This window comes from Mytilus galloprovincialis, chromosome 12 (assembly GCF_965363235.1).
Source record: "Mytilus galloprovincialis chromosome 12, xbMytGall1.hap1.1, whole genome shotgun sequence".
In the NCBI taxonomy this organism is placed as follows: domain Eukaryota; kingdom Metazoa; phylum Mollusca; class Bivalvia; order Mytilida; family Mytilidae; genus Mytilus; species Mytilus galloprovincialis.
This window is the reverse complement of record NC_134849.1, coordinates 38,168,761-38,195,894: the sequence shown is the minus strand read 5'-3', so window position 1 is coordinate 38,195,894 and position 27,134 is coordinate 38,168,761. Positions and strand designations below refer to the sequence as shown.

The following is a 27,134-nucleotide window of genomic DNA, read 5'->3' as shown; positions in this document are numbered from 1 at the left end:
AAAGTATTTAGTTTTACGATTTCAAGGTTCAAATCCAGGAATTCTGCAATTTAGGCAATCACGCTATAGCGAGACATTATAAACGGTTCTACTGAATTGAGTGGTTGCTATTTTGAAAATAATCTGACTTTTCCCTGTGAATTCCACTATTTTAAAAGAGTGCAGTGAACATAAGAATCCTAGAAAGTATATGTATTGGAAGTTAAACATCATGTATGAATATATAATAAAATCATCTATTTTAGACATGAATTTGTATTCTTTTATTTAATGATTCCAACCTCTGTTCATATAAAAGGTCAAATACAAAACGAATGAAACACACAGTTTTTTTTTTTTTAACCACGATAAACTATGATACAAATCTACAAGATTCGTATGTACAAATATAGAATGCGTAAATGTGTCTCATTTATTTTTTTCTTCATACTTCTTCAAATGCGAACAAACGTTGACGGCTAACCCTAAAGGCATCTCGAAAAATTCTTTTAGATCCTTTTTGTCGAGTTCTAATAAGGCAGCCCCATTGACTTGTTCTGATCTGAATTTCTCAACATACGGCGCACAGTTAGGTATTGACTCGATGAACTCGCAAACTGTTTGCACCTGGAGAGAAACAACATATATAAAATGCTTAATTAATTTCACAACACATGTTAACGTTTCACAATATGGTTACTTGTTGATACAAACCATATATCTAGTATATATAAAGGATATAAGAGCGACATTTATGCAATCTCTCTATTCTGATTTTTTGATATGTATCAACATTTTCAGACTGTTTAGATTTATAGCAACAGAATAATATACGTGTGTGTACAAATTGCTTGATTATCTAAATCTCAGGGCGGACACAAATTTACATCCTTTGTAATCAAACCCTCATCCATGTAACTACAAACTATTTATAGACTTTTAATTGCAAGGCTTAACCATGTTAACAGCAGAAACGAAATCTTTCTAAGTGCTCACATTAAAAAAACATATACGTCAACGCACTGTGGGTAATTGCAAGAAATATCTTAGATGAAAACCTACTTTTTTATCGAAATGTTGTCCTCACAAAATTATATTCTCTAAACATTGCAGATCGTTTTATTTATGTATCGCAAACTCCATCAAATCATCCTTTAACAAGGAAAGATGTATTATCATGCTGATTGCACCTTTGTAGTAGATAGTGTTCGATTTAATTTAAATTTTAGTTGTTTGACAGAGATGTTGATTTAAAGCCACCCTTGCTGCTGGTATGGGACACTCACTATTTCGACCAGTGAATATATTACTCATTAAAGTCCAAAATTAAAATAAAAAAAAAACATTATTATTGGTAAATATGTTAACATTAAATATTCATACGTTAAAATTGTAAGACATTTTGAATTTTTTTTTTTTTTTTTTATTAAAAATCGCAATTTAAATACTTCACCGTTAAAATATTTATCAAACCCGACACCTCATGTATACAATTTGATGTTACTCGCGTTTCGAACTATTCATTTGAGTCACGAACGTTTTAGAAGACATTCATCGTTGGATATGATCCAAATTAAATATAATTATATACATGATATACGTGCGAGGATTTTAGAAAACATGCTTATACTAAGGTAATATTTATACATACATTCCAATCTGCTGGTCTCCCGCATAAAGTATGCGCCTTTTTGATAGCCACCTGTGCTCCAGCTCCAGCTCCTGTAGCAAATTCTGATGATGAAAAGTTATTTCAAATTGTGATATTGGCTGTAAATAATGTATTTATTCACTAGTGTTATATAAAGACTGCTTTTTGATTGATATGTGTATTCACCAAGTATTTACATGCGACGGATGTTAAAAAACAGATACATTTAAATGTTGCAAAATGTTGATGTAGATTTTTTGTACATCTGCTTGTGTCAGTTATTTGATACATTGACTTTTATTATAGATATTATTGTGTATGTTGACTATTGTTATGGGCATTAGTTAGTATGTTGACTATTGTTATGGGCATTAGTAAGTATGTTGACTATTGTTGTGGGCATACTACGAAAAACTGTTAAAAATATCACGGATTTTTATTCTAAATGACAGGAAAAGTTAAATTCACAAAAATACTGAACTCCACGGAAATATCAAAACGGAAAGCACCTAATGAAATGGAAAAAATAAAAACTTCAAACGCATTAAACGAATGAATAACAACTGTCATATTCCTGACTTGGTATAGGCACAAATAATGTAAAGTTTGCACACACATAGAAACTGAATTTATTGAACAACATTGTGTTTAAAGACATTCAAGAATGCAAAAGCAGACAAATAAATTTTCTTCAAAAAGTATTTTAACGCTATTGCTTTGTATTGAAATTTCTTCATGCACCGTATTGTTATTTTTAATTAACTGTTTGGATGAAATAGGCTATTAATGTTGATTAACAGTTCAGTTGAAATCAACGTTTAATATAATATACGTTGGTATCACTAGGAATAGAACAATAAGGAGTAGCGATTACAATAAACATTTATCAATGTATCCATTTGTTGATAGGAACAATTAACTACCCATCAAAAACGAGATGTCGAAAAAAGTAAACAATAAATTATATCGACCTCTATTTTCTGTGTTTCCCTTCTTCGAATTACAATCTGAAGCTAATATATAACAGTTAGGTCATACAGATGAACGTTAACGATATTTCTATAAAATTCCATTTAACAGTTTATGTATCGCGTTAGAAGTGGTAGAATATATAAAAAATAATATAAATTCTGGAAATAGGAGACTGAACTAAGTACGACCATAATTTATAATTTTCCTTTTTGTTCGTTAAATATAGCTAAAATGTGACCAGTGATTGCTACTTTCCATTTGTTGTTCATTAGATGCTCATTTCTTTTCTCTTATTTTCAAACCAATACCATACTATTTTTAAAGGAATTGCTTTCTTAAAATGAAGATATTTCTATACACGTAGAAAAGATCTTCAAGTTTTGTAATGTTAGTTAAGTAACAACCCCTGACATTAATGTCGAGCAGACATACATAACGCAAGTACTTATACATAAATAGCTCATGACATTGGATTACAGATTAAGCAGTGAGTGTAAATTCATCCTCTTTTGCTATTTGACAAAATTTTAATAGCTAAATATGCATATATTTTCATATGTACGTAATGAAAAATTATGTCTGTTTGAAGAGCGAGGAGGTACAATTGAGAATTGTGTGCCTCATAATATCAGAAACGATTTTCACATTCATAAATATTTATTATGTTGTTCATGGTGAAGTTGAACCAATGCATTTACACCCACAATGCGCACATTAAACCTCAGGATCGCAGTATTGGAAGCCGGTAAAATATATTTGATATGTTTGATTACCAACAAATATAGTCACTTATCAATATATTCTAACGAAAACAATTTTGAAAAGTCTCAGAGATTAAGTTATATAACAAAACCAGAGGCATACAAGAGGCGGTGTCCTTCCACTTAGTCTATTAGCAAGTACACTTTCCAACATTGAAGACGAGAATACATTTCAAGACAGTCTCTATTTTGTTGAACTTATATTACTGATCTTTTTGTCTGTTTTATAGTTTCTTTGACTTATTAAACGATCTTACCTTGCTGATCATTCTTTTATTTAAATATACATATAGTGTGTATATGTCCTAATAGGAAAATTCCTCGGGTCAATAAAATGCATATCGAATGAGGCGACACCAAACTCTATATGAATTGTATTGACCTGATAAATTCCACATTAGGACACTTGAACCCTGTTTGACGAATTTATCCTGATTTTGTTATATTACACATATAAGTATATTCAAATTCAATATTAGGACAATATCAAACAAATATATTTTAGATAATTAATCAAAAACTGTAAGAAAATTAAAATATTCGGAATATAAAGACACTTGAATTTGATATTGTTTTATTAGGTCAATGGTATAAGGGAGATAATTCCAATTGACGTAATACATAAGGAAGATAATTCCGATTGACGTTATAAAACAGTAGTACTGAACTTTATTAGGAAAAAATTAGCAAATCAAATTGCGAGAAATTACTCAAAATTTGAATAAAAGAATTTGTCTAACATATATGGACAATTGGTAGATATAATTTTTTCTAAACATGTTTGTTCCTTTCAAATTTTCTCTATTTATAAATGTCAGTCATATTAGTTGGTAGACAATTACTTTTAACCATATACCTTTATAATGAGTGTGGCTCATTTGGTTTAATTTGTCTGTTTCAGAGGAGATTTTTGTAATAGATAACAAAAATTTGCCAAAAAATGCTTAAAATAGATTATGAGGGCATTCTGGTCTTGTTTGCTTATTTGAAGATCTTATTTTGCTGCAAAATTTTGCTGTTTCATTAAGTAATAGCATTCGACAAAGTCAAGCAATCTTACAATTGACTGATACCATTCAATGGTTTCGGGCGGGTGCCAAGTAAGGACTTAAGATTGAGAATTCATGGTCTAAAGATCAACCTAAAAACAACGATCGAAATTAATATTCATCAACATTCTCATTCTAAGATTTAAACATTGGTGTGTGGAAGGATGGATCAAATGTAAGATATATTATTTAAAGCGGAAATGAGTTATCGACCAAGATTTTACTTGAAGTGATGTTTTAGTACTGCAATAAAAGAATTAAACCCTCATTCACTCTATTTAATAACAGTTTTAATTAAATAAATGCAATAACGCATGCAGAGAGAAATATTTTGATGTCTTTTATCTGTAAAGATGTCATTTTTCAAATCAAAGATGGCCACAATGACGGGATAGATTATTTTCGCGACTTCCCTCTTAATATGATACAAGTTCACCGCAAGGCATGTTCATACGAAGTTTCACGCGTGTATCGCCATTTGCATGATTTTTGTTGTAAGTTGCTCAAATATTCAAAACGCAATCGAAATATCAATCATAATCTGAAGAACAAGGAGATCTGAAAAGGATGAAAAAAACAAAGGAAAAACGTTATCATTAAAACTATCGTATAGCTCTCGTCAGCGCAGACTGAAAATAAGTAACATACCGCAAAATAAAACACAGAAACATTAAGGAGAACTCATGTGATAAGTTCTTGTATACAGGCCAAACCCGACCAAACAAATAAAGATAACCGCAATGATTGTTAAAGTTTTAACTGCAATAATCTGTTCTACGGTCAACATGTTAGATTAAGTTCTACGATAGAACTGTGCAATGTATTAAGGGCTTTTATGATGATAATTCTAAATGTGTTTTTTGTTTTTCATTAACACATTTTCATCAAGGTCAGATAATTACTTTCTGGTGAACATTGTTAAATCTTGTGACAGTCTTATTTAATTAGTCTAAGTGAATGCAAACGATCACACGCAATTCTATAAATTTTGACTGAAGTGTGATTCAATGCTATTTCAGAGACATGACTGGCGATTTCAATGAGGGCAGTATTGGTGCTATTATATTTATTTGAATTATTTATAGTTTCTCATGAGTTTGATAGACATATCTTTTTGGTTAATTTTTGATATTTGAAAGAAATATATGCATAGCTTACCTGTGTTACTGATAGAAACTTGACAACAATCTTCAAGAAGGTCAACAACACCATAAACAACTGAAAAGTAAAGTTTTTTTTTCATTTTTTAAGGTCGTAAGGTTCCAAATCATTGCTGCATCCAGATAAAAATTGAAGTTAAGTGGATAGTATGACCATTGGCGATCATATTACATCTGTTTTTTTTTTAAACACAATAACAATAACAATACATAAATGTCGACAAATGGCTGTATTTTAATTAACACAGATTGATACCGCATCAATAAACGAGAACATCTGGAGTAAAACTGGGGGAAAAGCAAGACAACTAACAAAGATTAATGACGTTTATGAATCAGAATAAGAAACACAACAAGCATATTTTGCTTTTCAGAAACTAAGCTTAACACCGTCTAAACAAAATTAGAATTAATTCAATAGATCAACCAACGTTCAACATCATAATTAATTATTAAACAACAGATTAAATACGAATACCGCAAAAGTCAACAACAAGCAACTTAAACGCAGACTGCTGACTTAAAAAATCCACATTTAGAGTATGGAGTCGTTAACGGCGATGTTTGTCATTGTTTATATTCAGCATTTGCTGACAAAATAATGTCACAAAACGAAAAAAAAGTACAAAAATATGTTAGTCGGACTATTGACCCAGTTTTGACAGAAATTTTCGGCGATTTTGATTCTTTTCTTGTTTTTTCCACGATGTTTGTAATTCTATAGTTTAAAAGGTATAGGGAGATGTGGAATGAGTGCCAATGAGACAACTCTCCATCCAAATAACAATTTACAAAAGTAAACCATTATAAGTCAAGGTTCGGCCTTCAACACAGAGCCTTGGCTCACACCGAACAACAAGATATAAAGGGCCCCAAAATTACAAGTGTAAAACCATTCAAACGTGAAATCCAATTGTCCAATCTATATAAAACAACAAGAAACGAGAAACACGTGTAAATTACATAAACAAACGACAACTACTGTACATCAGATAAGGTTGTTTTTTTTTGTCAAAAGCACGAATATGATAAAATTGTCAATTACTTTCTAAGAAGATTGACAACTTCATTTACGTGACTTATTTTCTCTTATACTTACTCGTATATGCATACAGATAGTATAATTCTAATGATTTTCACCCTTGGAAGTTTCCCCTTATCTATAGTGTGCTAATAATAAGCGGAAAAAAAACAAATTGGAAACTATTATTACTTGCTACTAGAAAATTCACCATGATAAGTTTAATAAAAGTTATGGGTTTTTGCTTTTCAAATTATTGCAAAGAAAATAAAAAAAAAAGATCACAAAAGCAGTTGCCCAATACGGTTTTTCATTACAGTTGTTGTTAGATTGTGCCTTAACAAATGTAAGATAACGGTTCTCATAAAGTTATTTTATTTAGACCATTCCTGCATATTATCTGTACTTTAATTTTTTTGTGAAGCTTCGTAAATTATCAAGGTGGATGGTAAGACACATGTTTGAATCAATATAGCACAAATACGATAGTGGCCAAATAAACTGTCAATTGACAAACGACATACGATGTAATACGTACTGATGAGAACATGTTACTTGTCTGTTGGGAAAGAGGAGCTTAAACACAATTTTGTATTTGCTTTAATGCATTATAACAAAAGTAGTTTATATAAAAATATGTATAACCATGCATATATGTATAAGCATTTGTAATACATTTTGTCACGCATATTGATTCATTCTAATCTGATACACTATTTTATTAAAAACAACTTCCATCATATGGTCGAAAATAATGCTTGTTTTGTCTTTATTCTATGTTCTGTAATATTTAGAATAGGAATCAGAAGACAAATTGCTTCATTATGAGTCGTTTAGTGCAATGTATAGCTTAAACCATTTATGGGCTATATCATGTATATATCAGCGATATTTTTCGAGGTTTTGACCTTATATTTGGATTTGATATCATCTTGACTCGCGTTTCGCTACTTCTACTTCATCATGTTCACATAACGATGACGTTTGCACGAATGGTACAATATGAAAAGTACATGGTCTACTATGAAAACTCATTTCACGGTATTTGCCTCACGGTTGTTAAAACCGTAAGAAGATGAATTACTTATAGGAACATTTTAAAAAGTATTTCTTTAAAATAAAATAATGGCAAAGTAAAAGTCCTCAAATAAAGTATATATATATAGATACTACACTATCAATTTTACAACAAACATTATCACATTTTGATTCGTCAAAAAACAATCAATAACTCCAATAAAGTATATTAACATTTGTACCCATTCATAACGTGGTCTTACCTTCAGGTAAATTAGAAAAAGCTTTACCATGGTCGATACCATTCAAATAAAAGTGTAGGGTACTGTCTGACGCTTTCATTATACCAAGTTTATCACCGACTTGTAATTTATCTAGATTTAAGGAATATGAACCAATCTCCTCTCCATTTTTGTATAAAGAATTACAACTGAAAGATAAAGTGTAAACAATGAAGGTTACTTTTTATTTATATTTTCTTACCCGGTAACTTCTTTTATATCATTTGTATTTAGGGTAATCCTTACTTAAAGTAATTTAAGACATGTAATCTTTGGAATTATCAATGTAGCTTAGATTGGGTGACACAAAACAATCTCTATCTCCACAAATGGCATTGTTTGACGTTTTCCAAATAATGCTTTCATTATTTTATTATACGACATTTACGTGTATCTGTGATTAATGAATTAATGTGCTACTTAATATAAGCAAGGTCCTTAAATATTATTTCACTTTCAAAGGCAAATATTGTCTTATTAAGAAACTTTGCTAACTTATACGTTCTTGTTTTCTTTCTTCATTGTTTACTGCTTAATGAAAAGCTGCAAGTATGTCACATATAGTCAGTACGGTGTTGTGTAATACTCTATTACTGCAATACTCAATAACACTAGCTTGCAATTGTATGACATTCTCAGTTTTTTAAATGCTATAAATATGCTACTAGAGCTAAGAAATACAATACTTGCAAAGTATAAAATAATATCAAGGCAACCCATAAACACGTATTTTGTTTCGATTAGTACAAGCAATATAATTGTTATTACAAATTGAAATGTATCTATAAGTTGGTCTGGGTAATGTGAAAAGTTTTAACTTTGTTTACATGTGTTTGGTCGTTGAAGAAATCAAACACCAAAATTTAACAACAAAATGTAGTCAAATAACCCAATTATAGCATTGGGAGTCATGCATGGATACATTGTTAATATATACGCTCTATAGTAAGAAAAATAAGGAACATTAATGCGTGTTGTTAGGTTTGAAAATCTCGTGATATAACACTCAAGGGCTGGGTCTTAATATACAAAATCATTGATTATATCGACGGTAAGAATTGGAATCTAAATGCGATGAATACCTGAAATATAAGAAAGAAATATGTGTACAATGGTGTAGGGAGACAAACAAATATTTTAATTAAAAGGATCAACTGATACGGGTCAGTGAAGGAAGGGTCGAGCCTGATAAACATCAACTCTAAATCTAAACAAATCAAGTTTGTATGATCATAAACCGATATCTGCAACATAATAGCCGAATGGTGGTTAAATAGACTTGATATCAAATATTATGTGATATTTTTTTAGAAAATATATTGTATCTTGATTCAATTAAAACGTGCAATATGGTTACAAAAGGTACCAGACTTATCATGTATTACGCCAGACGCACGTTTCGTCTTTTTAATTAAGTCCACTACGTAGAAACGATGTCCGTAACAAACAATTATTCGAAAATATAAATTTGAATGCAACATAATTCTTATTTGGTTCACTAACTTCGGAAAAGTAAAATGCATGCAATTAAATTTATTGGGATGTAAAACAAAAAAATAAGAAAATAAGCCACTTTATAAACAATATCATTCAAGATAAAACAAACTGAATTTCAGAATTGACAACATTGAAATGAGTTATTCTACAATCGTTCAAAGTGGAAAAGAAAAACGTCAACCTGCATCCGAAACGACAAAAAATGGTTATTACATTAAAAGTACTTTAGAAATATACGGCACAAAATAAATTAGTAGATCCTATATTACCTATCTTTGAAATTATCCAATATTCGTAACAACAAGATATAGGTCCAATAAAATAGAATATTCAGTATAATTCGGAACTACCTCGAAAAAAAGATATGGAGAAATTTAGATAAATATCCTCTAAGAAAGTAAATCAAATTACCTGGAAACGTATAATATTATCTTCTCGGTGCAACAACTGTTTATAATAGTCACATCCAATAATGGTAAATGCGATTTTTGTAAAACAGAAAACAAAACCCTCACACAGCATTTGATAACTGTAACAGTATGAAGGTTGTTTGTTAGTATATGTTAGACATGTTTTATGATTTTAAAAAACACAAGTACACACCGTGATATCGCGGGTCGGTGACTGAATTAAAGTACATGTATATAACTATGCCTAAGCCTTATTTAAGTAATTGGTATTGTCATCTGATAAAGATACAGTTTTCTCTGCTTTCAAATCTTTTTGTTTGAACCCGTCGACCTGGAACTTATCAATTATTGGAAATATTAATTATTTGGAAAACAAAAGGTCCAGGCTATCCAGGAATGGGGTATTTTTTAATCAACAGCATTGTCTAAAGTCTTGCTGATTGCTGAATAAAGCTACAATAGGGAACAATTTGACAATGATTGTATTTAGTAGTGTCAGCCCTTTGATTATGACCCGTGTATATAGCAAAATCCTAAATACACCGTTTGGAACGTACATATAAGGTAATAGCTAACAGGTGAATATACTATTGGTGCCGGTATCGGATTAGACCCGGAACTTGTTAATTATTGGCAATATTAATTATGTGGAAAACAAAAGGGTCTGAAGTGGTGTAAATTTTTAATCTACACCATTGTCCTATATTAGTTATATATAGAGTTGAATTCTTTGATTTGTCGTTTTTACCCGATGACGGATGACAAATTGGACCTCGTAATTTTAGTATTATAGATAATGTGCTAAATAATATAACAGATATTCTAATGAGGCAAAAACTATAATACTAGAAATATACGGTTTCAATAAAAAGAAAGATATGATGTCATACACAACACGGTTAAATATATATTATTAATTATCAAAGAGAGACGAAAGATAACAGAGGGACAGTCAAGCACATTAATTAAGAATAAACTGACAACGTCTGGCTAAAAATAAAAGAAGACAAACAGACAAACAACAGAACACATTACATAACATAGAAAACTAAAGAATATACAACGCGATTCCCATCAAAAACTAGGAATATAATCAAATATCAGTTTCTTTTAATCTTGCAACCTTATACATCAAACAACATATATGAAGTATACATTAGACCATCGTCTATCGTGTAGCCTATCGCCGACACACTACAGTGTTATTCATGTTATCCAAGTGTTTAAAGTACACATTTTGTAGTGTGATTCATGAAGTATTTATCTTACGTACAATGCTATATTGTTTTGTATGCTGGTTTTCCCTTATTGTCGTTTATTACAGTTATAACTGGTATCAGGTTAGTAGGAATTTCCTACTTTTTATACTTGACCATTTTCAGTTATATTATTAATGAAGCAACTAATTATCAGTGTTTAATTGTCACACGATTAGAAAAAAAAATCCAGTGCTAAGAGTTTTATAAAATACACGAGGAAAACATATTTCTCATCCTGAGACCCCAATTGAAACATCACTTGACAAAATATACAGTGGCATGTATGATATGAATGGTTCTTTAACAACACAACAGGGACGGTATGTGGTTATGAAATAAATTAAAGTTTTTAAATGTTTCTTAAAAACAAAAAACAAAAACAAAAGGATTGTTCACGGGTTATATAGCATTATTTTAGTCTTAAGAAAATGAAAAAGTTTGTAATTAAATACATAACAACTCTATCAATGACATATAAAGCAATCGTATATTAGTATAACAACACCTTATGTGATTTGTATATAGAGTAAAATTGAGAAAGGAAATGGGGAATGTGTCGAAACGACAACAACCCGATCATAGAGCAGACAACAGCCGATATTTATTTTTGTTGTTGACATAGCTGTTTCTTTTTTTTATTTCTGTAGTGACTAAGATTTTAACACATTGTTGACTCCAGTCCCTAATAGTGTGACATTTTTACCCATTATTTCTGTTTGTTTTGATTTTATATCGATGTCATTATAATGGAATGTTATGCGGCTGTTATACAAGTCAGAAAAAAAAAACAAGCTGTAAGTCTTAATTTTGTCATACTGACACAGACAAAGAAACGCCTGTGCCAAGTAAGGCTTATAACAATTGTTTTCCATTTATTTGATATTTTAACTTTGATTTTGCCTTTTATTCAAGGACTTTTAGTTTTAAATTGTCGTTTAAGCTTTGAATGTTGGTTTATTTACTATTTACATTGAAGCTATGCCGTGATAAGTTGTTATCTAAATGTTTGTCAAAGAGAACACCACTTAATGTACGAAAAATACGAAAATATAAATAACTGATTAAAAACCTGATTTATTTCAACGTTGTCAAATACAAACAAAAGCCTGACAATCAGTGGCTTTAAATTTTAAAATCATCAATTATTTCATTCATATTCAAACGTCTACATTCGATGTTAGTATAATATTTCAACGCTAGCGAACGTTTGAGCTTTTTTGAAAACCCAAATTATGAAAATTTAAAAGGAACTTAACTTTACCTTCATCAACAACGTTTTACACTGCGATAACCAATATTTGTATAAAAGTTTTTTTCATATTTAGTTTGATTTGATAGATCTATATAACGGTAATTTGATAACTTGATTGTTGTTTTCCTCGCTTCACTTAATATTACATTGTATTGATGAACCACCTACACATTGAAACGCTGTCATCACATCAAGTATCATTTCATGAAGTCTATGACATCTGGTGAATATTTACTTAAAAGTATGCTTGTGTTTTGTCTTGACTTTTATATATTTCAGGTGTTGTTCCAAGCGGTAAGTTTTTGAAAAAGTCGATTGAAACATATCTACATGTTTTGTATCAATAGAATATTCAAAGGCAAGAGTGGTAACAGTAATTTCAAATCAGAGAAACGTGTAGAAAAGTCTCATTCCTTCCTTAAAACATGAACTTACCCTAATATCCAGCTTTCTTTCAAACTCTTTCCCCAGCGAATTTCCGTTAGATCAGATGGTATATTTGTCGTCACACCTGCCAATAGATCATAAAACTGATCTGAGATTTGTAATATTCAATACGGTTTGTAGATTACTATAAGACTAACAGATTTTTAAGGTATATGGACTGATATGTTTTGAATTAATGGTACCCATGAAAATTCATTAGAAAATTAATTTAATTATCTTATTTTAAAATTGCGTTTGTTTTGGTGATATATGTGTTTTATTGAATTATTTCTAAAAACATTATATTGTTTAAAAATAAAAAATTGCATGGTTAGCTTCGATACGAATCTGTGACATATTGCACACCCTTTTTTCAGTTTACATGATAAAGGTTCTTGACATCACTTGGTTTTGAAGTTTTTTGAAATATCGTTTATTCAATTCACTTGTAATTTTAACTAAAACTGTTCTATCAAAAGACAGTAAAGAATCTATAAACTCATCATCAATGCATTTTATGGTACTGTTAAACGAGCTGTAATGTGTTTAAGAAAGTAAACGTAGACTACTTAAATGAAAACCAACGTAATAATAAAGCTTATACAGTCCGGCGGCTACAAGCATATTTCAGACGAATTGTGTACATCCTGCTACAAGCATGAAATGTGCATAGACCTTCCTCAACTATTACTCTTTTATTTCAGATGATGAGGCATTTGAAAAAAAATGTCTCACTTCCGGTAAAATACAAAATGGCGGACATCATACTTAAATCGGCCCTATATCGAAGGCTAGTATGTGAAATGGTAATAGTATCATGCTGCTATAATAAGATTTGGTACAAACCCTTGTTATGTACTACTTTTGGATATGTTATATAGATTGTATGTTTTATAAACCCTACTTCTGGTAAAATCAAACATGGCGGACATTATACTAAAATAAGCTTATTGTTTAGAGAGGGTGATTGAAATGTGTTTTAACGTATTGCTACTATCATTAAATTGTGATAAATTAAATAATATATTATAGTTGATATTTAAGTACATAGTTAACACTTCCGTTAAAAAAAACAATATGGCGTAAATGTCAATGAGGAGTTATCGATCCATATCTTCGATGTAGAGTTTTGGATAGATTAATTAAAACAAAATTAAATCAATACAGTACTAAAACATTTTAAAAATTACCCCTATTTGGCCAAAATAACATGTTAATTCGCAGTCACCACCACATTCACATGACGCAGTGGACGGGATACTTGATTTACCACATTGACAACAACTGCGGCAACCTTTCTTATATCCAAAATGTACAAGCTTCTAACAAAATGATGAGACCTCAAAAAGAGTTTTTAAAAGTGATCCTCTTTGTTCCTACGTCATCCATTAGCGCCTGGACTGGGTAGCCGAAGAGCCAATTTTAAGCTCGTCCCTTAAACACGTTTCTTAGTATATTGTAAGTTTTGCATGCTGGAAATGACTAGGCTAAGTTGAGGGAATAGCCTCAATTAACCTTCCCTTTTGCGTTAATAGTTATTGCTTGTTTTGTTAACCATGCTAACCCCATCTGATAAGTTTGTGCGATCTTACAGTAAACACCAGTGATTTAGGCAGATCAATTATCATTCTTTATGTTAAAGTCACATCTTCAAATGCCATCAATGTCTCCCACGCAGTCATTTTTTCTTCATGTTCAACCAAACAAAGAACTGTATCACAATCGGTAAATACATGGATCGCAATATGTGTGTGTGATCACTCTTCTCTAGTGCATTTCAACGGTCATTGATATATATTTATCCAAAGTATTCCCCCTCCTAAACACAATCTATAGTGTGTCTACCTCTATGTCACGGAATGGCGGAACAGTAATGACAGTATCATCAGTAATAACTGTTCGAATCATGACTCGTTAAGGTTCGTGTTTCACTGTATCAGAAACATGCACTATAATTCTAGTGTCTGCCTCTTAATGTGAACTTGGTGCTTAACTTGAAATATATAACGTGGTGGTTAAGATAGAATATCCTGAACATGTGTTGCTACAACTACCATATGTATCCAAGCCTTCATCCACTTTTGGAACAGTTTCACGTTTTGTTAAGGTACGGGAATTATTTCCTATCAGCATACTCGTTATTGAACACCTTGAAACTGTAACAACAATGGATGTAGTCTCATATGCGTACATATACAATACCGGTGGTTTAAAGGATGCTACAAGAAACAAGAGCTATATTTAGGGGAAAGGGAATACATAGTTTTCTGAGAGATGACGACATTAAGAAATAACTATTTAGTGTTCATTCACAGGAGCTTGCTATATAGATTTTGAGGAAAAGGTAGTTGTAGCAACAGATGCTAAGGATGTTTTCTGTGTTATCCACCACATGATTGTGTTTCAAGTTTACCCCCATGTTAACATTAAGAGGCTTATATTAGAATAAAAAAAGGTACATGTGTCTGATGCAGTGATATACACAGTCTTAACAGAATCTTGACTCGAACAGTCGATACTGATGTTGCTGTCATTGCTGTCTCGTTACTCCGTGACATAGGGACAGACGAACTTTGGCTTGCATTTGGAAGTAGGAAAAACTTTAGATATATATCTTTCCATTACCTTTCAAATGCATGATTTCTTGAAAGGGAACTTTCTTGTTGACATGAATGGCGTTTGAAGATGTAACTGTATGATTTAGAATGTTGATTGATCAGCCAACATCACCAAATATGGATATCAAATCCATGTTGATGAAATGATACATGGTTTTGTAGTAAGATCGAACAAACTTATCAGATGGGGTTAACGAAGCAAGAAAACATGTTTTTGGCAGAGGAAAGACTTATTGATGCTATTTGAACGACTTGGTCTAGTATTTTTCAGCATGTAGAGCGTGCAATATACCATCGCGTGTGTGGATTAGTAACAAGCTTTGGTTTTGTCCTATGCTTACTAGCTCAGACGCTTATGAGGCTATTTGAACGACTTGGTCTAGTTTTTTTAGCATGTAAAACGTGCAATATACAATGGCGGGTGTGGATGAGTAACAAGCTTGGAATCGGTTCCTATGATTACTACCCAGACGCATATTTTGAAAAGAAGTTGAATATCAAAATAAAAAAAAATGATATATCTATGTCCGCCATTTTGAGTTTTACCGCAAGTAAGTGTTTTTTTAGACATATGTCGTATACATTGTATCCCTTAGAAGAATAAAAGAAAGTTTCCTGCACAATTTAATGATAGAAGCAATACGTTAAAACACATTTCAATCACCCTCCCTAAAAATAAGCTTATTTTAGTATAATGTCCGCCATTTTGGATTTTACCAGAAGTAGGGTTTTAATAGATATATAATCTATATAATTTATCCAAAAGTAGTACATAACAAAGGTCTGTACCAAATATTAATATAGCAGCATGATGAAAACACCCTTTCATAAACTAGCCTCTGATATTGGGCTGATTTAAGTATGATGTCCGCCATTTTGGATTTTACCGGAAGTGAAACATATTTTTCAAATGCCTCCCAATCTGAAATAAAAGAGTAATAGTTGAGGAAGGTCTTTCCCAAATTGCATGCTTGTAGCAGGATGTGCACGATTTTTCAGAAAGCTGCCGTACTAATAAGTCTACAACTGACTATGTCATGGCAAAATGAAGACACACTAACTAAAACAAACAACAGTATATACAATATTAAAAGAAGATTTGGTTTGATTGCCATGGAGATAACTCTCCACAAGAGAGCAAAAAACACTGAAATAAGCAACTATAGGTCAACGTAAGGCATTCAAAAATAAGCAAGGCCCATACCACATAGTCAGCTATAAGAGGTCTCGAAATTAAAATGTAAAACAATTCAAACGAGAAAACTAACGACTTAATATATGTACAAAAAATATGTAACCCATAAACACACGAGAACCACTGACGTACAGGCTCCTGACTTGGGGCAGTCACATACATACGATATGTGACGGGGTTAAACATTTTAGCGGTATCCGAAACAGAGGTGAAACAGCACAACATAAGAAATAACTATACAAATCAGTTGATGAAGGTTAAACACAACATATAAAGCAACAACTAAGCGCCATACTCAACTCCGAAATAAACACAAGAAACTGAGATAAAAAATCATACAAGACTAACAAAGGCCAGAGGCTCCTGACGTGGAAAATGCGACGGGTTAGACAACCCTCCTTCCATACGTTTAGCCAAAGTAGAAAAAAAACACACATTGATACGCACAGTAAAATTCAGTTCAAAAGAAGTTCGAGTCCGATGTCAGAATAGATAACAAAACAAACTCAACAAAATGACAATGATACATTAATTAACAATGGACTACTAGCAATTTCTGACCAGCTCCGAACCTCAATTAAACTGATTGAAATATTATGTCTTCCTCATATACAAAGAAAGTACAATCCCTTCCGTTAAAGTTTGGTATTAAACTATTATAACATACATATTTTAGAATAAATGTGTTTATTTCCGATGCAAAGATGGTATAAGTTAATCAATATCAGAGCCAAAATATGCAATCCTAAATGAACTGATAACAGTATCGCAATTATATCCCTTCTGTATAGGTCTGTTTAGAGGTTTTGTTAGCTTTTGAGGTGAATGCCGACGTTGTTTGTGCTTTATAAAGAATATTAACATAAAAACAAATCGATGTGAACTATCTTACTGAAAGATACCATTGAACCGATGATGAAATTTAGTAAATGTGTTGACTAGTTTGTGATATTGAAAACCCTGGTGTACTAATTTTTCAGTAAAACACAAATGTATCTAACTAAAATATGATACGTTGTTACATACACGAGACAATCTTACAAGTTGAGATATATAAAAACTATAAGATGGTCACAAGGGAACGCCATCTAAAAATGTATATTCTAACATGACGTCATTCAAACGCTTTGAGTACCCACCCGTGGTAAAATATGAATATATTGCCAGGGCTGTTCGGATTGTACTCCCATGTCATGTGTTTTTTTATGAATGAGGTACCCGACGTCATAGAAAGATCACGTAAAAATATAAGCATTTTACGGGAAAATACACGATTGTGAAACCGAAAATCATCACAACAAAGAAACGTTAACAAACGATGCTAAAATCTGGTATAAGCCAATTATTTTTATTCCTATAATACATTTAAGTAAATTATCATTTAAATTTATCCAAAACTATGTAAATACGTTTTTAAAAATAGTTTTAGCACGTCACTAATTTAGTTTGCTCCGTTCCTTAACGCCAATTTAATTGTGCGTTTATTTATGTGAACGACAAATATTGTCCTCCACCTAGAGCGCTTCGACCCAAAAGAAATGCCGTATTTGTCCTATTTGAATCGAAATAATTCGTGTGTGCTTGAATATATCGTGATTTTACCACGGGTTGTCCCTTTATGCCGATATTTTACCCCTCGCTATCGCTCAGGTAAAATATTTGTCATCAAGGGCTAACCCTTGGTAAAATCACGATATATGCAAGCCCCATAAACATGATACATCGTTTCTTAAATCATCGATAGGAAAAGAAAATTCATCTCTTTTATCATAAATTTTAGTATTGAGTCACCCTGTCTATTTAATTTTAGAATAAGGTATCAGGTTATGCATGAAAGCCTTTGCAACACTTGAAACAATCAAAAAAACACAAGAATACACCTATTATCTTGGATAATGTAAAAACTTGTGTAGACCAGTAGCCCTTTGCAATGTTTAACAGTAAAATACAGAAGTACGGAATTCAAAGGAAAAATCAGTCCCTTATCAATTGGCAAAATAAAAAAATCAAACACATCAGACGAATGGAAACCAACTGTTATATTCCTGATTTGATAGATGCATTTCATCATATGAATTTAACCAGGTTTAATAGCTAGCTAAAACACTCTCGCTTGTATGACAGATGTACTAGAACCTCAATTTATTTGGCATTTTTAAACAATTTTTGATTCGAGCGTCACTGATTACTCTATTGTAAACGAAACGCGCGTCTTGCGTAAGTGTAAAAATTCAAGTCCTGGTATCTATGATGAGTTTATTTACAACCACTGGGTCGATGTCACTACTGGTGGATATTTATTTTCCCGAGGGTATTACCAGCCAAGTAGTAAGCACTTCTGTGTTGACTTGAGTTTCCATTGATATGTTCATAATAATAAATGAACTGTTAACAATTTTTGAAATACTAAGGTTTTTCTACCTCAGGAATAGATTATCTTAGTGGTATTTGGCAAAAACTTTTAGGAATTATGGTCTTCAATGCTCTTAAAATCCGTTCTTTATTTGCCCTTTTTAAACATTGTTTGACTTTAGGGTCATTGGTGAGTCTATTGTAGACAAGACGCGGATCTGGCGTCAGTGTAAAATGTTGGTCCTGGTATTTATGATGAGTTTATTTATTTCCATTATATTGACAATAATGTGTGAACAATATAAACAGACATAATAGGTGCACAATTAAATTAGGGATACAGCAGTCACAACTGTGTTTTAATCCTAACACAAACAAATATACAAAAAGGAAAGACACGACTACACAAATGACCATAACACAAGACTACACAATTGACAATAACACAATAATACACAAATGACAATAACACAAGAATACACAAATGACAATAACACAAGAATACACAAATGACAATAACACAAGAATACACAAATGACCATAACACAAGACTACACAAAATGACAATAACACAAGAATACACAAATGACCATAACACAAGAATACACAAATGACCATAACACAAGCATACACAAATGAAAATAACACAAGAATACACAAATGACAATAAGACAAGAATACACAAATGACAATAAGACAAGAATACACAAATGACAATAAGACAAGAATACACAAATGACAATAACACAAGAATACACAAATGACCATAACACAAGAATACACAGATGACAATAACACAAGAATACACAAATGACCATAACACAAGAATACACAAATGACCATAACACAAGAATACACAAATGACAATAACACAAGAATACACAAATGACCATAACACAAGAATAAACAAATGACCATAACACAAGAATACACAAATGACCATAACACAAGCATACACAAATGACAATAAAACAAGAATACACAAATGACCATGACACAAGAATACACAAATGATAATAACACAATGATACACAAATGACAATAACACAATAATACACAAATAACAATAACACAAGAATACACAAATGACCATAACACAAGCATACACAAATGACAATAAAACAAGAATACACAAATGACAATGACACAATAATACAACGACAAAGTATAAAAACTGAACCATGCTAATTGGATGTAACTGGTCTTAAACGAAAGGGTTAACAATTTACAAAGACACATACTGTAACACTGTAACATTTATTGTGATGAAAAATCCATACCCAGACTATATTCTTGAAAACCATCATGTATCAGTTGTGAATAAATATCATCAATATAGTGGTATCTTCCGATAAATGTTTTTTTTTTAAAGGAGGAGACGTTCCTTGACATAACCCTGGTTCACACTCGTTATTCTCAGACATCGGTGATGTTTTATAAAGTATGAATAGTAGCTGTTAGCGCTCGAATATTACTTTAAAATGTATATCCCATATGCAAGTGAATCGTGTATAATGCCACTAAGTTGTGGGGAAGTAATTATTTGAAAGTAAAATCGTCTTGCTTGTCATATTCCGGTATTGAAATGAACGCTTACTTCAAATATGAGGTATGGACTGATAATGTCAACTACTGTGGATTCGGTTATTTTTGTGTGTGCTGGTTTTCGTGGATTAAGGAAAACTCACATGTTTGTGTATGTTGGATTTCGTTGTTTTACCTAAGTTTGCATACACGCCTGTAGAAAATGTGTCACTCGTTGAACATTTAATTCTGTGGTTGACCTGTACCAAAGAAATTAACGGAAAATGGTATCCAACGATTTATAACGAATCTACGTACAGTATGATAAAACTATTCACATGTCAGAGTTTTTTTTAAATATTCTTCGAAATCCAGGTCCAACAATGCTTGATTATAGTTAACTCCTATAGATAAAATAATATTGGTGTAACTGTATGATACTGTAGAAACGCTTGAGGTATTAACCAACTTATACCACATGTGAATTTTCCTACTATTGTGAATACCTTCAAATTATAAAAATACTTCTGTTGGAATTGTGTTACCTTGAGAGCGTGAATGGAAACTCAAATTTAAATCTTAAGTAATTAATGCACGCTAAGTATTGTTTACGATGGTTGCTGTTAATTGTTTCATTTTCCCATCTATGTAGCTCTTCCTGTTGCATATAGCAACTCTTGATTTGTCAAACGATATGGTTGGTATTTCCTGTGAATGAGACACCTTATAGGTCAAAGTGTTACCCCCTCCGAAATTAATTAACATGTTTTGTGAAGAAAAAAAAATCTAAGTGTATTTTTAAAATAAAAAAATATATCATTAGACAGAGTGATTACATTACATGGAGGTTGATGTTTCAATAAATGTTTCTGCAACAACCTTCTTTTAATAGTGCAAGGATTTCTTGTTTCTGAGCAGTCATAAGTACCATAACGTTCGATTTTAAATGACTTATATTTTGTTCAATGATAATAGCTACCACAACGAAAATATGATGGCGTAGTGTAGATTATATAAACACTTATTATTGAACATTTCATAACAATTAGCTCATGTCACGAGTTATAATATTATTCAATTATGGCCAGTAGAAAAGGTGAATATCCAAAATGATCAACACGAAAAGGTTATTTCAATGAGGACGCAACTTTTAAGGGTTGACAATTTTGGATATTCTATAGGGCCACATTTGTTTTATTATACCACACTGACAGTGGCAGGCTATTATTAATTATTGAAAAACACTTAAAAATTCGTTTAAAAATCAAAAACTAAAAAAAAAGTTATCCGCTTGTGGTAATTTTAAGGGTTAATCTTCCTTCCATGCAATTGAACGAAAATTAACCGAATTATTTCATGTAACGTGATTGCGTGTTACCAAAAATGAAAGTTTGTAATAAATCTTAGGTATAATAATTATAATTATAACCTTAATAAAATGACCTGGTTTTAATAATCAATAGGTATACCAAACTTTAGCGAGATGCAACATATTTCCCAAATTAAAGCTACTCTTCAAATGGGCAATGCTGATGACACAGTTCATTATCTTAATTATAAAACAATATATCAGAACTTCAGTTTTATCAAACCAATAACTTGCTTTTCAAATACTAACTGTATGACATTAGTTGTAGCAAACATTGGAAACTGTTATGTTGCAGTAGTTTTACGAACGTAAACAGCATTGATTGATTATCATGTAATACAGGTATCGTATAACAGATAACATTTTCACAGTTATATTCCTATCTAGCGTCCCATAAACCACAAGGATGACGGTAACATAGTGTAACTGATGTGTACATGTACATGTGTGTTGTACTTGACATGAGCATGCAGACTAATGATATGTATACTAGATACTGAAAACGTTACGGCATGTTGGTTTATTTTTGTTTTTCGTTGGAGTTTGTGTTATCGATTTTTATAATTTTGTATATTTTTTCCTTATTTTTTTTATTTTTCTTATGTCATTTTTGTATATTCTAACCGTTATCTCTTCTTTACAACTATGTAAAATAACAATATCTCGACTGTATTACATTCAAAATTGATAAAGTGTTTTGTCATAATGTGAACAAATGTTAATGTGTCTAATCGGGTTCTTTGATTTAATAAAAATAGCTCGAACATTAGTCAAATCTACATAATTGATCCATTTAAGCACACGAGTTTATAGACAACTGTATAGAAAACATAACAGAAATACAACCACATATGTTTTTTTTTAAAACCATGTTTTTCAACTTTCTACTCTTAGTTAACAATCGGATGATAATCATCGAAATGATGGGATTGTTGCATTGATTAAGTAAGGTTAAAAAAGTAGCACATGTAGTACAATCTCTGTCATACAAAACACATAACTGTATTTGGGCATTTTCCGTTATCTGAAACTTCTTTTCTTTTTTTTTCTGTCTTAAATACAAGCTTTAAAAAGTTTGTACTTTCAGTGAATCCCCGAGACGTAAATATTTTAAAATTCAAAATCCTTGTTTACATTTTGAAAAAAAGCTGATATTTTGTATAATATATCGGTTTCTGACAACATATCAACTGTCAATGCAGTAAGACCTCATACACTATATTAGAAATGTTAATTCATTTTCTGCTGTTTTGAAAATATACCTTGTTATAGATAAGATGAACAAGAAAAGTTATTGACACTGACCATTATGAATTTTTGACGTATTTTACAATTCACAAGTTAACAACTGATTTTGCATGTTTAGGTTAAACAATCATCATTTCACATTGTTAACTGAACAGATTACTTTATAATGCTAGTCTGATATAAACATTTCTGTAGTTCCATTTTGAGTGGATACTGAAATTGTCTAAAAGTCTACAAAAATGCAGATAATAATAAGGAATTGATGATATTAAATTGATATAAAACATTGTGAAAGAGGGAAGAAATGCAGAATTATAATGAAATTAAAGAGATGGGAAGTGCCAGAAATTTACAACTTAACATTGTCACAGTCTTAACTTACAAATATTACATCTGCCAATTGTTGATTTTCTTACACTAACACATTATTTTAGAAACTGTAAAAGGTAAAACTATTTTCTATTGAATCTGATACATTGTTTTCTTAGACAACAGCTCTGATTTTTTTTTTCTAATAGCGATTCTATCAACCTTTTACTTGATAGTAGTGTTTGGTTCGGTCATTTCAATAACATTATTATTAGTTTGTAAAGTATGATAACAAAAAGTACCTAAGTCAAGTGTTTCACTCCAATAGGTAACTAGCTCGTCTACTTGTATTTCGTAAACTTTGTCATTCACTAATGGTGTGTTGGTAAAACAAATACCATCAGAAAGTGTTTTAGTTGGATTTAATCGCTTTGCAGTGGTACAATTGTTTTCCAGGGAAATGTTTGCAGCACAGATACGATGAAATTTCCACATTTCTTGTTAAGTTGTTTGTTCAATTTGCTTACTTCAACCAACTGTAATAGACAATGAGTTCCATGTTAAAAATATGGAAGGAAGTAATTATACTCTTGCAATCATAAGGTACAAAGATATAACACATATAACTACGGGAAAGAACTACCAATCGCGAGATTCGTCATTTAGTTTCATTGTTCTCTTCATCAAAGGTCCGTATTGTCCAAATTTGATGTTGATTTGGTAGCAGTGACAGTTTTTCTCGTTTTTCTCAAATCTATTTCGTGCTCACATCAGTGTTACGCTACATTCTTCCAAAGTGTACAAGTTTCTTAAATAGTTTCTTAATCCCTCCTAATGAAAGCTCAAATATTGGAAGTGTCGAAAAATTAACGTAGCAATTCGCAATAAAAAGCCAAAACAAAAAGACAAAGTGAAACGGAAAATTTATAAGTAATTTGTAATGATGATGTAGAATCCAGAGAAAAGTTAAGCTGTTTCTTACACGTAATTCTAATAAGAAAGCAACTAATACAATTTAAATAAAATACAAATAATTGTATTTTTGAATTTGATTGGGGAAAACCAATATTCATTTCTATAAGTATAAATAGATACATATCAAACATATCATAACTAAAACAGATTGTAGTATTTATATGAAGTTACTTAAAAATTTAGCATAACATGAACATATTCTGATTTCCATGAGGTTTCTCGTATTCGTGGTTGATCGCCTTGTGAAGATTCTAACTGAGTTAAACTTGATTTGACTTTTACTTTCTTATCATTAATACAATGTTATAGATAAGAAATATGATTCATTGGATATTTTGGTATAATATGAATATGCAAATAATTTACATTGAAGTACAATATGTAAGTGCGACATAGAAAACAACATTTAGTACTAGTTCCTTTGTCGGTTGTCATCACGAGTTTTAAACAGTAAGGTATATGATGTTTTCCTAAAATGATCACCCTCTGGTGTCATTTTGAGATATTAATTATCGTATTTAAAACATCATTACGCTTTTCTACATTTTGAATTAATGTCTAATGTTTCTTTGTATATCTGTTATGGTAAAAGCTGAAGATAAAAGAATATTAAACGAAACAGAAACGTGCGCAGAGTGTAGAATTTAAGGGAGTTGGCTTCTCAGTTTAAAAATGATTAGTTTTTCAAAGAACTAGCATTATTGATAGGGGATGTATAAAGAAAGCAAAAGAGCAAAAAAAAATGATAGGTAACCGTGCTCGTTGACAAGTTTAAGTCCTCAAAAACTATTAAAAAAAACTAAAGTTTATCCTTACACTTGTAAAGGAATAATAAAAAGAAAATTAGTGGTCTCCTGGCAAAATTTGTTACGGCATTAAAATGAACAAATCCAGAGGATTCTGAAAATCGGACCAAAATTCCAAAACTAGACAAGCGAATTTCCTTAAGAGACGTTTCTAATAGTAAAGAAAAAACACATTTCTTATTGATTTGTTTCCTTTTTTGCGGAAAAAGTATGGAATAAATTCCCCTAACTTGTTTTCACACTTTTTTTTTATTAACAAAAAATATACTTTTGCTGAAAATAGAGTACCGAAGTAAGATAGATGTATAATTCGGCTCCTTGGTCGGTTTGTTGGTTCTTTGACACATTCCCTATTGTCATTCTTTTTTTTTTATTTAAGAAGTTAATCTTATCTTCCTTTTTAAGACGCATGTTCTGTGTTTTGCTGGTATATATGCTATGTTAAAAGCCGTCATCAATCTCGAAAATAACACAATATAAAACGAAACAGAAAAGTGCGCGGAGAGCTGAATTTAATAGACGTTTATAATGATAAAGACAACGCGTATTTATTATTGATTTGCTTTCTTGTTTAGTGGAAAAGGTATGTGATAGATTCCCCTAAATTTATTTTGCACTTTTACCATTTTAAATAAAAAACTAATTTACTGAAATCATAGTATCGAAAATATATATGTATATTTCTTTGGTCAGGTTTTTTTCTCTTTGACACATTCTCCATTGCCATTCGTGTTTTTTTTATTTTGAAGTAGTATAGCTTACCTTCCTTATTCAGACGCATAACTATGGTTCAAACCGCAATTTGACAGACTTATAGTGAACCATGAACAATAAGTTTAAACAAATAAAGTAGAAAGAAGTTGATCTTCATATATCTGCTTACCGATACGTGTTTATTCATTATGACTGCTCTTTGAAATGTTCACACCTTTGATAATTCAGTTATTGTCCTTTGAAAAGTTCTGTTATTGTTGTTGTTTGTAAATTGCTCTGATATAAACTAAGTCATTAGTTTCCTCGATAAAATTGTTTCATATTTTTTGTGTCGGTTTGTTATAAAACCTGTTATTCCATAATTCTTAAGATCGTCTCTTAAATCACGGATATATTACCATCGCAACATGGTAAATGCATTTTAAAAGCACATGTTTACATGTCAGATTGATAAAAATAAATATTTACCTAATATTTACCTGAATTGCAAGTTGTTATTATAACAAAATGGACGTTATTTGTTCAAATATTGTAACAAGGAAGGAAAAAGGTGTAACTAATAAACAAGTCACGGTTACCTGTATGACAATTTAACAAGTATTTTAAATAGATAATGCATTACTAGTGTACTATTTTTCTCATTTTTTACATTTTGGAGATTTTTACAGCTTGCAATACGCAGATATGTTTGCTCATTTTGAGGGCATTATCGTGTTTCGTCTGTCAATTTCAATTCTTCGTAAATATGTAATTACACAATATAAACTTTTTTACTGCTACATATATATATATATATATATATACTACATATATATATATATATATATATATATATATATAGCTAGCATACACAATTTTATCAATCATAGTCATGCTTGGTAAATCTATCGTTGTAGATGATTCAGTTCAAGAGTGATTAGCGCTGACAAAAGTATTTAGTAATACGCTATATATGTTTGTGCACAGCTGGACAAATATCAAACACTGTTATAAACTAACATTGACCAGACATTAACATTTTAAAACGTTACACAAACTTATGCATTGAACATTTTAATTCGCGCTAGATAACATATCATTAAAAGAATGTTTAAGTAAATTCATGTATTTTTTTTTTATTTTTTTCATTTCATGTATAACATTAAAAACTTATAATGCAGTTACAAAGTCCATTTATTTTTACAGTACGCCGGCAAAGTCTTCAAATAGATGTGTTGTGTTTTTGCTTGTATTTAAGCTTTATTTACATATATATAAATAGTCCAAGCAAAGGTTGGCGTAAAACACAA

At 31.0% G+C, this 27,134-nt stretch overlaps 1 protein-coding gene across 3 annotated transcripts; it reads right to left on the bottom strand.

Annotated features, from left to right (window-relative positions):
• Positions 1-237: 237 nt before the first annotated feature.
• Positions 238-26,385, bottom strand: LOC143053459 (neuralized-like protein 4). 3 transcript variants are annotated; one of them, XM_076226252.1, is made up of 7 exons: positions 26,314-26,385; positions 23,653-23,886; positions 12,745-12,820; positions 7,874-8,040; positions 5,571-5,630; positions 1,631-1,713; positions 238-606 (listed from the first exon to the last, which is right to left on the bottom strand). In XM_076226252.1, exons 2-7 carry the CDS (start codon positions 23,843-23,845, stop codon positions 409-411), a joined length of 777 nt encoding a protein of 258 aa, XP_076082367.1. In that variant the 5' UTR covers positions 23,846-23,886; positions 26,314-26,385; the 3' UTR covers positions 238-408. The 3 variants fall into 3 exon arrangements, with proteins under 3 accessions (XP_076082367.1, XP_076082368.1, XP_076082369.1); XM_076226253.1 differs by having other exon boundaries at positions 1,631-1,701; XM_076226254.1 differs by lacking the exon at positions 5,571-5,630.
• Between the last annotated feature and the right edge of the window lie 749 nt (positions 26,386-27,134).